At 59.5% G+C, this 14,320-nt stretch overlaps 1 protein-coding gene across 1 annotated transcript; it reads left to right on the top strand.

Annotated features, from left to right (window-relative positions):
• Positions 1-263: 263 nt before the first annotated feature.
• Positions 264-14,015, top strand: SLC29A4 (solute carrier family 29 member 4). The gene is made up of 11 exons (XM_068566133.1): positions 264-352; positions 500-681; positions 4,223-4,348; positions 4,803-4,916; positions 5,400-5,528; positions 7,886-7,960; positions 9,318-9,556; positions 10,325-10,463; positions 10,582-10,769; positions 11,531-11,771; positions 12,854-14,015. Exons 2-11 carry the CDS (start codon positions 510-512, stop codon positions 12,994-12,996), a joined length of 1,566 nt encoding a protein of 521 aa, XP_068422234.1. The 5' UTR covers positions 264-352; positions 500-509; the 3' UTR covers positions 12,997-14,015.
• Positions 14,016-14,320: the final 305 nt, after the last annotated feature.

Raw genomic sequence — 14,320 nt, 5'->3', positions numbered from 1 at the left:
AAAGGTTGTCAGAAAAACAAACTGATCAATGTTTCAGGGAAAAAACTAGACCCCCCCCAACACCCCACCCCTTGCTGCCTGTGAGATCGGGGTGGTGGGCCGGGGGGACGTTCACGCTCTAACATCGGCTGTCAAATGAGTGAATGTCGGAACCCCCTCCCAGAGGGAAATGGTTCGTGGGACACTCGAGCACGGTGCTGGCACACAAAGTGTTCAGAATATTTCTCCCCCCGTCTCTTTCTCTCCGCTGTGCCCACTGCCGCCGCCCTCACGCAGGCCTCCAGCCTTGCTCTCCGCTGCAGCCAGGGAGCAGCTTAAGACACAAGTCACGTGACATCACTCGTCCGCTTAGGTTTGTGTGCTCCTGCGCGCTGTTTCAAAGTAGGTGGGATGGATAGAGAGGGTGGTAGTCCCCCGGGGGTGCAGGCTTGGCCGAGTGGCAGTGGGGCGGGGATCCCCTCCTGGCCTCCCCAGCCTGCGTCATCTGCTTTCCCCACAGCAGGGCTGCCATGGGCTCGGTGGGCAGCCAGCAACTCCAGGAGCCCAGCGTGGCGAGCACGCCACACAGGAGCGTGGTGATGAGCTTCAGCTTCGACAGCGGCCAGCTGGAGGAGGTGGTGGCAGGGGTGGCCCAGGCCCGGGGCAGTAGGGCCAGGGGCATCCCGATTTCCACGGACTCTGGTGAGTGAGGGTGCGGCCAGGGTACGCCTCTGCCCCAAAGCAGGGACGGCTGTGGGAGCCCTCAGGAGCCTTCCCGGGATGGGGAACCTTGGGGGGGTCATTGAACCCGGGAGGCAGCGTCGGTTAGGATGGATTAGATCTGCTGCAGTAACAAACGAGCCCACCGGCCCAGTGCCTTCACTAATGCCGTGTGCCCAGGGAAGGCTCCATCTTAACGTGGGTTTCCACGACCACTGAGGAGGTGGGAGGGCACACGGCGAATCATGCACTGACCTGTATGTAAACTTCCGTCTGTGACTGACGCATATTGTGTTGGCTGCATTCTTGGGTCAGAGCAAGCCATGCCTCACTTCAGTGGAGATGGGAAAGTGTCCGAAAAGAGAATTGATGTGAGGTTCAAACACCCCAGTTTTGGGGACTTCCCTGGCGGTCCAGTGGTTAGGACTCTGCACTTTCACTGCCGAGGGTCCAGGTTCAATCCCTGGTCAGGGAACTAAAATCCCACAAGCTGCACAGCACGGCCCAAAAAACAAAAAACCCCAAGAAACAAATACCCGGTTTTCTACCTGGCTGTGTGTCCTAGGGCAAGTGCCTCAACCTCTCGGAGCCTCAGGTTCCCTACATGGAGGAAATAGGCCAGTTGCCTGTGAGATCAGACTTGCAGAGTGGGCAGTGTGCAGGTCTGGAGTCGAGCAGATTTGGGTTCAACCCAAGCTCCTGTCTCTGTCCACTCAGGGACCTTGAGTAAGTCACTGTTCTCTGGGCCTCAGTTTCTTCATCTGGAAAAGGGGAATGATCCTGGGGCCACCCTAATGTGCTTGCAACTGGATCCACAAAACGTGGCTTAAGATGTTTCCCGGCACTCAGGAGGCCCCCTGTAAGTGATAGCTCATTTGGGGGCCGGCTACAGGTTATACTAGGACCACTTCAGGCTCTGACATGGAGACTTATTCTCAGCTTCCGTCCCCTCTTTGCAGATGGGGAGTGGAGATTCTGCTGGCTGAGACCCATGTTGGGTTGGGATAATCTCCCTGCACCCGTGTGTATGGACAGAGTCAGCTCGGGGCCCATCCCCAGGCTTCTCCTGGCCAGGTAGTGGATGCCACGTCGCTGTGGCCATAGAAGTGGATGGTGGCCATGGTGACCAGGGCAGTGGTGATTTTAGCTGTAATGGCTATGGTGACAGTGGCTGCATCAGTCAAGGTTCTACCAGAGCCAGTAGGAGATAGACAAAGCTAGAAAGAGAGTTAAAGGTGCAATACAGATATAGATGTATAGATATCCATATGGATTTATTACAGGACATTGCCTGACTAAAGAGGAGGCTGGCTAAGCCAGTCTGAAGTCCATCAGGCAGGTGGTCAGGACGGAAGATCACAAGCAGTCTAGAATCCCAGGGGCACGAGCCGTTTGGGGTCCCTGAGTTCTGGGAAGGCCTCAAGGTCTTACCTGATTAGGTCAGGCCCACCCAGGGTAAATTCCCTTTTGATCAGACTTAAAGTAACTAAGGAGGGGCTTTGTGTGATTTTTCTGTGAAAGAAAAATCTTTTCACAGCAGCACCTTGGTCAGTGTTTGAACAACTGAGGACTGTGGTTCAGCCTCCAAGTTGACCTACAAACTGACCATTAAAGTCCACCCCTTACCAGCTTGCCTCCTATACACAGCTCCCTAAACCATACTTAGTCTCCAGATAAAGACACTAACAGTCAACCCCCCACCTACCAGGACATAACTGACCCCCATACGAACAAAAACACACTAACCCTTTCCCCAAAGGATGCGAAGTCCTTGTATGTTGATGTTCACACTTCTCCTTTGATGCCCCGAACTTCAATACTGAGATACAGCGTTAACTGTTACGAACACATCCTACGTTAGATGATACAGAGGTGAGAAAGTGAATAAAATAAAAGCATTTGATTAATACATACACACACATATTCATATCAAAAAGAGGAAGCAATACTCATAACAATAACAATATTAGTCCTCATGTCTGTGACTAGTCACATGATTGTAGCTGGTATTTTTAACTACCTTCTCCCACCACCCATCCCATAGTCCATTTGCCCACCACAAGCATCTTAACTGGTTATGGTTCTTTGCCCGGTGGGTGACCCAAGCTTCGTTCTTTCTTTTTTTTTTTTCTTGGCCGCGCCATGTGGCTTATGGGATTTTAGTTCCCCGACCAGGGATCAAACCTGGGGCCCCAGTAGTGAGAGTGCCAACTCCTAACCACCGGACCGCCAGGGAATTCCCCCAACCTTCATTCTTGAAGGCTCTGGATCACTAGCAGTCCTGCTGGGCTTGGGTTGGTATCGTTTTCCATTGACTGTATCACAGGGATTGGATGTCCTGAGAGAGGCCATAAGGAATCGCCCGTCTTGCAGACCTACTCTCTTATTCCCACACATGGGAGCAACCTGATTTCCCCGTGATGGTCAGGATCAGTCCCCGCGGCCAGCGCAGCAACCCTGTTCTCTGCAGGATCAATCACTGTGTCTCGGGGTGGAACCATTCCTCCCTTTGGAGCGAAGCCCTCTGGACCAGCGGAGCCTCAAGTCATGGGGGTGGGAAGCAAACATTTTGCTGGTGGATCTCTAAGGGTCATAGTGAGTGGTCCCACTCCCACTTCCGCGCGTGGTTCCTGGATGTGTGAACGCGAACTGTAGGAGAATCAGCCCTGTCTATTGGATGCTGGTTTAGAGCATAGGTAGCCTCCCAGAGGACACTGCCTCAGCCCCACCAGGTCTGGCCACCCAGCTGGTCCCGGAGCTGAGTCTGCAAAAGGCCATTTCACTGTTCTGTCCAGCCAGCTGCTTCAGTGGCCATGGTGGTGAGAGTCACGGTGGCAGCAGCCTCTTGGTAACGGACAGTGGCTGTGGTGATGGCTGCAGTGGCCGTGATGTTGGTGGCTGTATGTCTAGCAGCCATGACTGTGGTGACTGGGGCAGCCGGGGCCATGAAGGTGGAGAGCGGCCACAGTGACAGCGACCATGGTTACAGTGGCTGTAAGGTGATGATACCAGCTGTGATGCAGCGGCTTTGGCCACCATGGCTATGGGGATGGATGGTGGCCAGGGTGACGACAGCCGTGATGCTGGTGGATACAGTGGCAGTGGCCACAGTGATGGTGGACCGTGGGTATGGTGATGGTGGTCATGATGGTACGATGGTGACAGTGGCCATGGTGTTTGGTGACTTTTGATAATGGCCATGATGGTGGTGGCGTGGGCAGCTGTGGCCATAGTGATGGAGAGTAGCCACGGTCATGATGGCTTTGGTGGCTTGGATATGGTGAGAGTGGCCATGGTGATGGTGGCTAAGGTGGCAGTGCTTCCGGTGGCAGTGACAGATGAATGGTGGGATGCCGTGTCTGTGGTTCGGGGTGGCAGCCGGCGTGGCTGTGGCTACGGTGGTCATGATGGGGGGGTGCCGTGGTGGGCTGTGGCCACGGTGGCGGACTGCAGCCCTGATGTGGTGGTCGTGGCCGTGAATGGGCTTGTCCACGTCTCACCTGGTGTCTGGGTTTACTGGCAGAGGAGCCGGTGCCTGATGACCGCTACCACGCCATCTACTTTGCAATGCTCCTGGCTGGTGTGGGCTTCCTGCTGCCGTACAACAGCTTCATCACCGACGTAGACTACCTGCACCACAAGTACCCAGGTGGGTCCCCCGCCGCCGCGCCCTGCCATCGCGTGCCGCCCCGCACACTTGGCTCAGGCCTGCCACCCTCCTGCACCACAAGTACCCAGGTGGGTCCCCCGCAGCCGCGTCCTGCCATCGCGTGCCGCCCTGCACACTTGGCTCAGGCCTGCCACCCTCCTGCACCACAAGTACCCAGGTGGCTCCCCTGCAGCCGCGTCCTGCCATCGCGTGCCGCCCTGCACACTTGGCTCAGGCCTGCCACCCTCCAGAAACCCCTGGGGCAGGACCCCACTCGGGGAGCCCATTTTATGCAAACCCTAGCTCGGCTGTGAATTGCTGTGTGACCCCGAGGGCAGCCATTCACCCTCTCTGGGCTGTCAGCCCCTTTGGGGCGAGGGAGGAAGCAGTGCCCGGGGTGGGGCAGGTGCAGAGGGTGGGGCTCCCCTGAACCCCTGTTACCCTCCCCCCCCAGGGACCTCGATCGTGTTTGACATGAGCCTCACCTACATCCTGGTGGCGCTGGTGGCTGTGCTCCTGAACAACGCGCTGGTGGAGAGACTGAGCCTGCACACGAGGATCACCGCGGGTACGCTGCCCGCTGCCCACCCGGCTCCCAGCCCTCACACCTGTCCGTCACATGCCCCTCCATTCCCTGCGTGCGCCGCACTCTCCTTGTCTGTAAGATGGGCGCACCTCCTAGGAATGTCATGGGGTTCAACTATGAAAACAGTGTCAGGCCCATGCGCGTGTAACACATGCTGGCATGATGCCTGCGCCTGGCGAGGCTGCTGTGCGCCCCACATGTGTCCTGGGGCCCTTGCTCTTCCCTGCTCTTCCTCTCCCCTTTGTCTCCATGGTAACATTCAGCTTCAAAACCCAGCTCAAGAGGCGCCTCCTCCAGGAAGCCTTCTGGGTGCCCCTCCGAGAACTCTAAGATGTCCCCGCCCTCCCAGTATTAAGGGGAAAAAGGCAGAGAGAGGGCACCTCAGACCTGGCTCTATGTTGGGGGGATGAGGGGGCTCCCCCAGCCCACCACCGATTGCCGCCTCTCTGACCTCTCCCCACACAGGCTACCTCTTAGCCTTGGGCCCCCTCCTCTTCATCAGCATCTGCGACGTGTGGCTGCAGCTCTTCTCTCGTGACCAGGCTTATGCCATCAACCTGGCTGCGGTGGGCACCGTGGCCTTTGGCTGCACAGGTAGGGCCAGGGCCCGGGGTGGGCTGAGCCCCTGGGTGCCCACTGCGGGCCGTCCCACCGACCCTGTTCGTGTGCTGGGGGCATGTTTTTTTTTTTTGTTTTTTTTTTAAAATTTATTTATTTATTTAATTTATTTATTTTTGGCTGCATTGGGCCTTTGTTACTGTGCGCAGGCTTTCTCTAGTTGCGGTGAGCGGGGGCTACTCTTCGTTGCGGTGCGCGGGCTTCTCATTGCTGTGGCTTCTCTTGTTGTGGAGCACGGACTCTTGGCACGTGGGCTCAGTAGTTGTGGCGCAGAGGCTCAGTAGTTGGGGCGCACGGGCTTAGTTGCTCCGTGGCATGTGGGATCTTCCCGGGCCAGGGATCGAACCCGTGTCCCCTGCATTGGCAGGCGGATTCTTAACCACTGCGCCACCAGGGAAGCCCCTGGGGGCATGTTAATGCAGGGTGAGCCAGGCTCAGTGCCGGTACGTGTCCACGTGCACATGGCGTGTCTACTTTCACACGTGCACACACACTGCACACCCAGAGGGCTGCGTGCACTGGTCACACACAGTGTCAGAGCACACACTCCACACACATGCCCACATGCCATGTGGACATCGAGGCAGTTCCCTGGTTTTCTCAGGTATAAACTGGGTTTCACAACCTCTCCTGCCCATGTCACTGTGTCACTGTGTTTCTCCTGGGCGGTAGCTTTCAAAATTTTTTTTTTTAACTTTTTATTTTGAAACTATTTCAAACCTATGGAAAGTTAAGAATAATATAATGAGTTCCCATATACCTTTCACCTAGATTCACCAATTGTTAACATTTTGCCACATACGCTTTCTTTCCTTCGCTGGCTTTCTCTGTTCCCCCTCCCTGCCGCCACCTTCTTTTTTTTTTTTTAAAAAGAATCTTTTTTAAAAAATATGTATTTATTTATTTGGCTGTGCTGGGTCTTAGCTGCGGCATGCAGGACCTTCGTTGCTGAGTGCAGGATCTTTAGTTGCGGCATGCGGGATCTAGTTCCCTGAACAGGGATTGAAGCCGGGCCCCCTGCACTGGGAGCGTGGAGTCTTAACCACTGGACCACCAGGGACGTCCCCCTCCTCCACCTTCTAAAGTATATGTATATATATAAAATTTCCCCTAAATATATATAAATAGAAAATGTATGTTTTGTCCTTAAACCGTTTGGGAATTACTTGCAGACATCATCATGCTTCTTTGCCTAAATGGTAACAGTTCAGGGTGTTTAACAGCTAAACCTAAGGCATCTCTTCTAGAACCACATTTACAATTGCCAAAATCGGGACATTTAACATTGATACAATACTATTATCGGATCTACAATCCATAATCATTTCACTGTTTGTCGTGGTAATGTCCTGTACAGCGTTTGGTTTTTCTGACCCAGGACCCAGCCCAGGATCACACGTTGCATCACTAGTCACACCTTTAGTCTCCTTTAATCCGAATGGTCCTCAGCCTTTCTCTGTCTTTTGTGGCAATGATGTTTGCAAAGGTCCAGGCCAATTGTTCTGTTGATTGTGACTGCCAGAAAGAGATACATTTCACATTATGACCCAGCACACATGTGTGCGTGTGTGTGTGTGTGTGTGTGTGTGTGTGTGTGTTTATAAATGAAATAATATTCTCAATCCAGGCTTTGTACTCAGGTCTGCTCTGTTCTATTTCGTTAAAAACAAAATAAATGCTGGTAACCACCAGGAGATCCTAGTTTGTCAGCCCTGCTCCAGGGTTTACTTCTAGGCGTGGAGTCACTAGACCGTAGGGCTTGAGCCAGTACGTTTTCATTTTCCCCAGATACTGCTGCACTTCTGTCTTGTTGGTCAGGATGAGACATTATGCTGTGGTAACAAACGAGCCCAGAGATCTCAGTGGCTTCTCAGAACCAGCCTTATTTCTGGCTCTTGCTGCACGTCCAGCGTGTCGGTGGGGTTATTTCCACACTCACTCAGACTGAGTGACGGTGGCTCCCCGTCTGTAACACGTGGCCTCTTCTGTGGCCGCCCCTGGGGAAAGACAGACCGGAAGACCATGTGGGCTTTTCCTCCCTGGTCCAGGAGTGACGCGTGTCATTTCTGCTTGGGTGTCAATGACCAGAGGAGGTCGGGGAGCCTGGCCAGCCCCGGGGCGGGGACGTGGAAGGCAGGACTGTGCTATTCAGGGGGCGGTGCTGTTTCCACCACACCCCACGAGGGGACTGGACAAGGTCCCTCTGCCCCCAGTGGTGTTAATGTCTTTTCCCAGCAACCCTTGCCAACAGTGTTCTCAAACTTCTGAATTCTGCTCCAAGCAAACAGGTGATAAGTGGTGTCTCACGGTCACTTCTCTCTCTCTCTCTCAAGTGCAGCAATCCAGCTTCTACGGGTACACGGGGATGCTGCCCAAGAGGTACACGCAGGGGGTGATGACGGGGGAGAGTGAGTATCTGCAGACCCCCGGAGCGGGGCGCCGGGCTGCCTGGGCTCTGGGACCCTCTTCCTGGGACCGAGGCGGGGCTCAGGAGCCCTGGGTATGCGGGGCTGGGGATCGCCTGGCTGGTGGGGGGCCGGACTCCCAGACAGGAGGGATGGGGCTGTGATAGGCGTGGTCTCTTCGGGTGCAGAGCCCTTTGTGATGTGAGGAGGACGTGCCACACTCTGAGCATGGGTCTCGAGCGTCTCGCAGCGTGTGTGCAAGGCGTGCGTTTCGTGTGTGCACGTGTGTGCAGGGGCAGCTCATCTACACCCGTGATCACGCCAAGTGCCGGCCCTCGGCATCAAGCTCTCCTCAGAGCCCCACCCCACTTGGCAACTCAGACTCCCTTTCCTAAGCCCAACACGTCATCCCACCGGCCCCTGCTCAGTGAAGGGCACCCCCTTGCTCAAACCTGAGACCTACCTGACACCCAGTGCTCCAAGACCCTGCAGGTCGTGTGGACCTGCCCTCCGGGGTGATCCCTGCGCCCCAGCCCCGGTCCGAGCAGCCGACTCCCCCTCTTGTCTTGCTGCCCTCCAGCACAGGGGCCGCCCCACCCTCAGCCCAGCCGCAAGCACTTCGGAGCACCTCGTCCAGATGTCCTCAGTCTTCCTTCCGGGCCTGGATGGGCCAGGCTCAGCCGTGCCGTGGGGCAGGACTCATGTGGATTCCGGGCCCCATTTCTCCCCTTTGGGGTACTCTGTACCCTCTACACACGGTGAGGCCCACCAGGTGCCCCCAGGGCTCCAAGCCTCGCGTCTGTGGAGTGTGGTTCCAGGAAGGTACCCCGCTTTCCGTGACCCCCACCACCTTCCCCTGTGACCTTAGGACCCCACCCACCTGGTTCCAAGCCCACCACTTCCTTTCAGCTCCGCAAACACAAACACGTAGAGCTCACGCCCGCCCCCTGCCAATGGATGCTCGCCCCCTCGTCTCTGCCTGTCCCCCCAAATCCTGCACAGTCGTTAGTGTTGTCCTCAGGGCGGACGGTGCCGGGCACACAGCAGGCACGCGATCAGTGCACCCGGGTGTGTGTGTGTGTGTGTGTGTGTGTGTGTGTGTGTGTGTGTGTGTGTGTGTGTGTGTGTGTGTGTGTGTGTGTGTGTGTGTGTGTGTGTGTGTGTGTGTGTGTGTGTGTGTGTGTGTGTGTGTGTGTGTGTGTGTGTGTGTGTGTGCCGGCGCAGGGGCCAGAGAGGGGCGGTCTGCGCGGGCGCATCCTGTGCGCAGCCACGGCGTGTCCGTGTCCCAGGGCTGCTGGGGGGCGGGGCGGGGCGGGGTCGAGTGGGCGGGGTCGCTCGCGTCACGGCCCCTCCCCCGCAGGCACGGCGGGCGTGATGGTCTCCCTGAGCCGCATCCTCACGAAGCTGCTGCTGCCCGACGAGCGGGCCGGCACGCTCATCTTCTTCCTGGTCTCCGCGGGCCTGGAGCTGCTCTGCTTCCTGCTGCACCTGCTGGTGCGGGGCAGCCGCTTCGTGCTCTACCACACGGCGCGGCCCCGCCCCGGCCGCAGGACCGGCTACCGCGTGCACCACGACGTGGCCGCCGAGGACGTGCACTTTGTAAGTCGCGAGGTCGGCGGAGGGAGCCGGGAGGCCCGGCACGGCCGCCGCCCCGTCCCAGCCGAGCTCCTCCAGCCGCGCCCCGCTGTCGCTGTCGTCTCAGGCTCCAGCTCCTCCTGTGGCCCGAGGCTCCTACCCACAGGCCCTCCTTCGTTCTGTGGACCAAGGTTTCATGCCTTCGTGGCACCACACACCTGAGGCCTGAGGCCCCCTGGCTGTGACAGCCCACACCTGAGGCCTTAACCTCCCCACCCACCCGGTGTGATGGCCCACACCTGTGGCCTCCCCGCAGGCCCGCCCGGAGCCATCCTGGGGAGCTGGGGTGCCCTCTGGTGGCGGCAGGACCACATAGCGCAGGTGTGGAGGCTGAGACGCCGGGGAGCCGGGCCACGAGGGCAGGGCAGGGGGAGCCAGGATGTTCTCGAAGACGTTCCAGCGAGTCACCCTCGCTGGGCCCTCGGCTGGGGACACTGCGCGGAGCCAGAGACCGGGCAGAGGGAGGCCGGCTGTGACAAGGTCCACGTCAGAAACCGGGGCCCCCTTAATGGTCACGGAGAGTCCGCGAGTGGCTCTGGGCTGAGACCTGAGCCGTGCGGAGGGGCGTGAGGACCCACACGAAAGGCGTGGGGTGGGGCAGAGGGGAGCGCACGCGCAGAGGCTCCGCGGCGTGGGAGGAGCTTGGCGTGTTTGCGGGACAGCGAGGAAGCGGCCGGCAGGAGCCTGTGGGGGGCCCTCACCCAAACGCGTCCCACCCTGTTCCCCCTCCAGGAGCACCAGGGCCCAGGCCTGGCCAACGGCGGGTCCCCGAAGGACAGCCCAGCCCACGAGGTGACCGGCGGCGGCGGAGCCTACACGCGCTTTGATGTGCCTCGGCCGAGAATCAGGCGCAGCTGGCCCTCCTTCCGAGGTGGGGCGGGCTGGGCCCCGGCGTCCCGTGTCTCGGCTGCGCGCGGAGGGCAGGGGGTGTTCCGGCGGGCTGGGGCCCCTTAGGGGTGCCGCCCCCTGACCCCGCCGGCCGCCCACAGCCCTGCTGCTGCACCGCTACGTGGTGGCCCGCGTCATCTGGGCGGACATGCTCTCCATCGCCGTGACCTACTTCATCACGCTGTGCCTGTTTCCGGGTCTCGAGTCCGAGATCCGCCACTGCATCCTGGGCGAGTGGCTGCCCATTCTCATCATGGCCGTGTTCAACCTCTCTGACTTCGTGGGCAAGGTGGGCGCCCCCGCCAACCCTCCCGGCCCTGGGGGAGGACGCCGTGGGTGGGGGCAGCAGACACCAGGGTCACTGCGGGAGCCGCGGGGAGGGTCCCCGGGGGAGTCGCAGGCCCCAAGCTGAGGATGCATGTGGCTCCTGGTGGGGAGGGCGGGAGCTGAGCCATGGTCCAGACCGCAGCTGGGAGGAGTGGGGGGAGGTGGCGCTTGCCCCACACTCACTAGTTGAGCACAGGTGTGGGCACACGAAGGAGGGCACCCAGAAATGGCCGGCCTGTTGTTGGTCTTCTGTAGAAGAACGCAAGGCCCAGAGAGGGAAAGCCATCTGCTTGGGGTCACACAGCTGGGAGGTCTGAGAAACTCGAGTCTGTGCTTCCCGAGGGAGCAAAGCGTAGTTAATGGGTTCAGTTGCTGCCACTTCGTACGTGTTGATGCAGGTGGGCCTGACTCTCTGGGCCTCTGTATCCTCGTTTCTCAAATAACGTCAAGAGCCCCACCCAGCAAGGGCGCTGTGCAGGCTGAACAGGGGCACGTGTGTCATATTTCGCTGGGTGCCAGGCAAACATCAAGGACTATGTGTTGCCATATGAGGGGTTTGGTGGGGTTTCGTGGACAAAGGTGGGAAAGGACGGAGACACAGCCTGAGCCGGGAGTGTCCAGGGATAGGGGTGTGTCTGGAGGCTGCCGGGAAGACGCGAGGGGAGTGGGCTTGGGGAGAGGGCTCGGGGAGTGGCAGGGGCCCACACGTCTGTCTCCCCACAGATCCTGGCGGCGCTGCCCGTGGAATGGCGGGGCACCCACCTGCTGGCCTGCTCCTGCCTCCGCGTGGTCTTCATCCCCCTCTTCATCCTGTGCGTCTACCCCAGCAGCACGCCCGCCCTCCGCCACCCGGCCTGGCCCTGCATCCTCTCCCTACTCATGGGCATCAGCAACGGCTACTTCGGCAGCGTGCCCATGATCCTAGCGGCGGGCAAAGTGAGCCCCAAGCAGCGGGAGCTAGCAGGTAAGGCCCTGCTCGGCCCGCACCCGGCTTGTCTGCAGGACTGTCCACTGCCAGGCAGGGAAACCCGGGCCCGTAGAAGTCAAGACCACACAGCGAGAAGCTACCTTTGGGTGCCAGGGTCAAGTCAGCCTCGGAGCTCGTAGCTTGGGGACGTTCGCCAACCACTTACCCCCTCATTCATCTCACAGCTACTTGGTGAGCCCCTACTGTGCGCCTGGTACTGTTCTACGTTCTGGGGACACAGTGGTGACAAAACAGTGATCCCTATGTTTGTGGGGTTGACAGTCCAGAGGTGACAAAGAGACAACAAAAAGATGTAATGTGTTGGATGGTGATGAGCGTGGTTGAGGAATGTAAAACAGAGTAATGGCACGAGGGAATCGAGGTAGGGGGTTCACAATGGAAGCAGAGCAGTCTGGGAAGGCTTCACTGAGGAGGTGACTTGAGCAGAGACCTGGCGGAAGTAGTGAGGGGCCACGTGACAATGCAAGGGAAGAGTGTTCGGAGTGGCGCGGATAGCATGTGCAAAGGCCCTGGGGCAGGGGGCAGCAGTGGAGTAGTAAACAGGTGGGAGGGACCTGGAAGAAAGTGCTGGATTCTGGATCCGTTTTAACTGCAGGGCCCACGGGGCCAGCTGATGGACTGGGAGACGGAGTGTGAGAAAAGGATGGGGGGTGTGGCGAGGGGGGAGATCAAGAAGGACTCCCAAGGGGGGCCTGCTGCTCACGGCAAGAAGGTTGGATTGCCGTCAAGTGAGATGGGGAGGGGGCCGTGTGGGAAGGGGCACTGGAGGGGGGTTCTGGACACTGTAGGTTCAGGAAGCCCAGTAGACATCCTAAGTGGTCCATGACGAGGAAGCAGTTGGAGGTAGGAGGCTGGAGAGAAAGAGAAGCAGGCGAGGCCTGGAGCGCCCGGCACTTTCAGTCAGGGTGGAACAGTCCTGGGGCGGCCACCTCCCAGGCGGGAGCTGGCCGTGGTCACTGCTTCACACCTGAGAAGCTAGGGCTTCGGCTCCAGCCCTCGCTGTGGCCCCCCTCCCCCCAGGGCCCCTCCCGCCAGCTGAGGTCCGGTCCTGTCCGCAGGGAACACCATGACCGTGTCCTACATGACGGGGCTGACGCTGGGCTCAGCCGTGGCCTACTGCACCTACAGCCTCACGCGGGACGCCCACGGCAGCTGCCCCGACCGCTCCGCCGCCAACGCCTCCTTCCCCGCTGGCCTCTGAGCCAGGCCTGGGCCCCCAGCCCTGCCCAGGGAGGGCTGCCGGGGCCCCTCCCCACCCCTGCCTGCAGTGCCTGCGGGGCCCCGGCCTCCTCCCCGTGCCAATACCGCCACCCTCTCTGGGCCCACCTGCCCTCACTCCGGCCCCAAGTTTCTGCCAAGTTCTCGGAGGCCTGGACGTGTGGCTGCCACAGGGTCCCGCCAGCACTGTGCTCCGCGTTCCGTCTCACGCCGCCCTTTGCCACCTGCGTGTGTCCGGTGGCCCCAGCGCCAGCCAGGACAGTGACAGACCACCAGCTGGTGTCCCCTTCTGGTGACCCTCACCTGGCTCTGCTTTGAGGGCCCCATGGCCCCAACCACACCGTCCTCAGCACCTCCTTCACTGGGGACCCCTCGCCCCCGGGCCTCCCCTGTCCCCGTTCTTAAACGCTGGGTCTCCCCAGCAAAAAGCGTTGGCCGTGAAGGAGCTGTAGCTCTACGTCTGAATGGTTTCAGACCACGGTCTGCACTGGCCTTTCTGCAGCCCCAGCTTTGGTGCTGGCCTGGGTGCACCCACCCCACGCCAGCACCCCCCGTGCACCCTGGTACCCACCTGATGCCACAGGCCTGGGGGTCTGTGCCTGCCTGAGGACCCCCGATGACTTCTCTGGATCCTCCACCTGTGATACAGGAGGGGGACAGTTTGGGGGCCGCAGAGCAGGGCCCACACCCTGGCTAATGTCAACTTGTGACCTAGGCCTTGAGCCCTGTCCGGGGAGGCCCAAGGAGGGACAGACATGCCGGAGCCCCTGGCAAGTAGGAAGGGGTAGGGTCCCCCCAGAGGTCCAGGCTAGCTCGGTGCCCCGAGCTGGGGGCGTTCCCAGAGCATCCTGCCAAAGACGGGCTTCTCCACGGGGAGGACAGGTACCCACGGCACCGCTGTGACCACCCTGCCCCTCTGCGTCCGGTGTCCACCCGTCTGTCCACTAACTGTACCGCACTGGCCATTAAAGATGAAGGCAGAGCGACTGCCCCACCGCCGCTTCCAAGTTGCGTCTGTGCCGCCATCTCAGCCCCTGGGGTGGGAGGGGGGGTCCTGGCGGGACACGGCCCACGACTGGGAACCCAGTCTTCCCTCCAGACACCTGGTAGGCCCAGGACAGATTTGTGTGGAGGGGCGGACGGTCGGGGTGGGGAGAGGAAGCATTTGGGGTTTGAGGGGCACCTTGGTGCCCCTTTGGCCCTCAGAACAGTCAGAGACAGTGGCTGCATTGCGCCCACTTGAAGGGGGAGAAAAGGAGGGGAGACAGCTTGCCCCCTGCCCTGAGGGATCAGAGCCAGGACCGGAG

The sequence above is a fragment of the Eschrichtius robustus genome, chromosome 16, assembly GCF_028021215.1.
Source record: "Eschrichtius robustus isolate mEscRob2 chromosome 16, mEscRob2.pri, whole genome shotgun sequence".
Classification (NCBI taxonomy): Eukaryota; Metazoa; Chordata; class Mammalia; order Artiodactyla; family Eschrichtiidae; genus Eschrichtius; species Eschrichtius robustus.
This window is presented reverse-complemented; position numbering and strand designations above follow the sequence as displayed.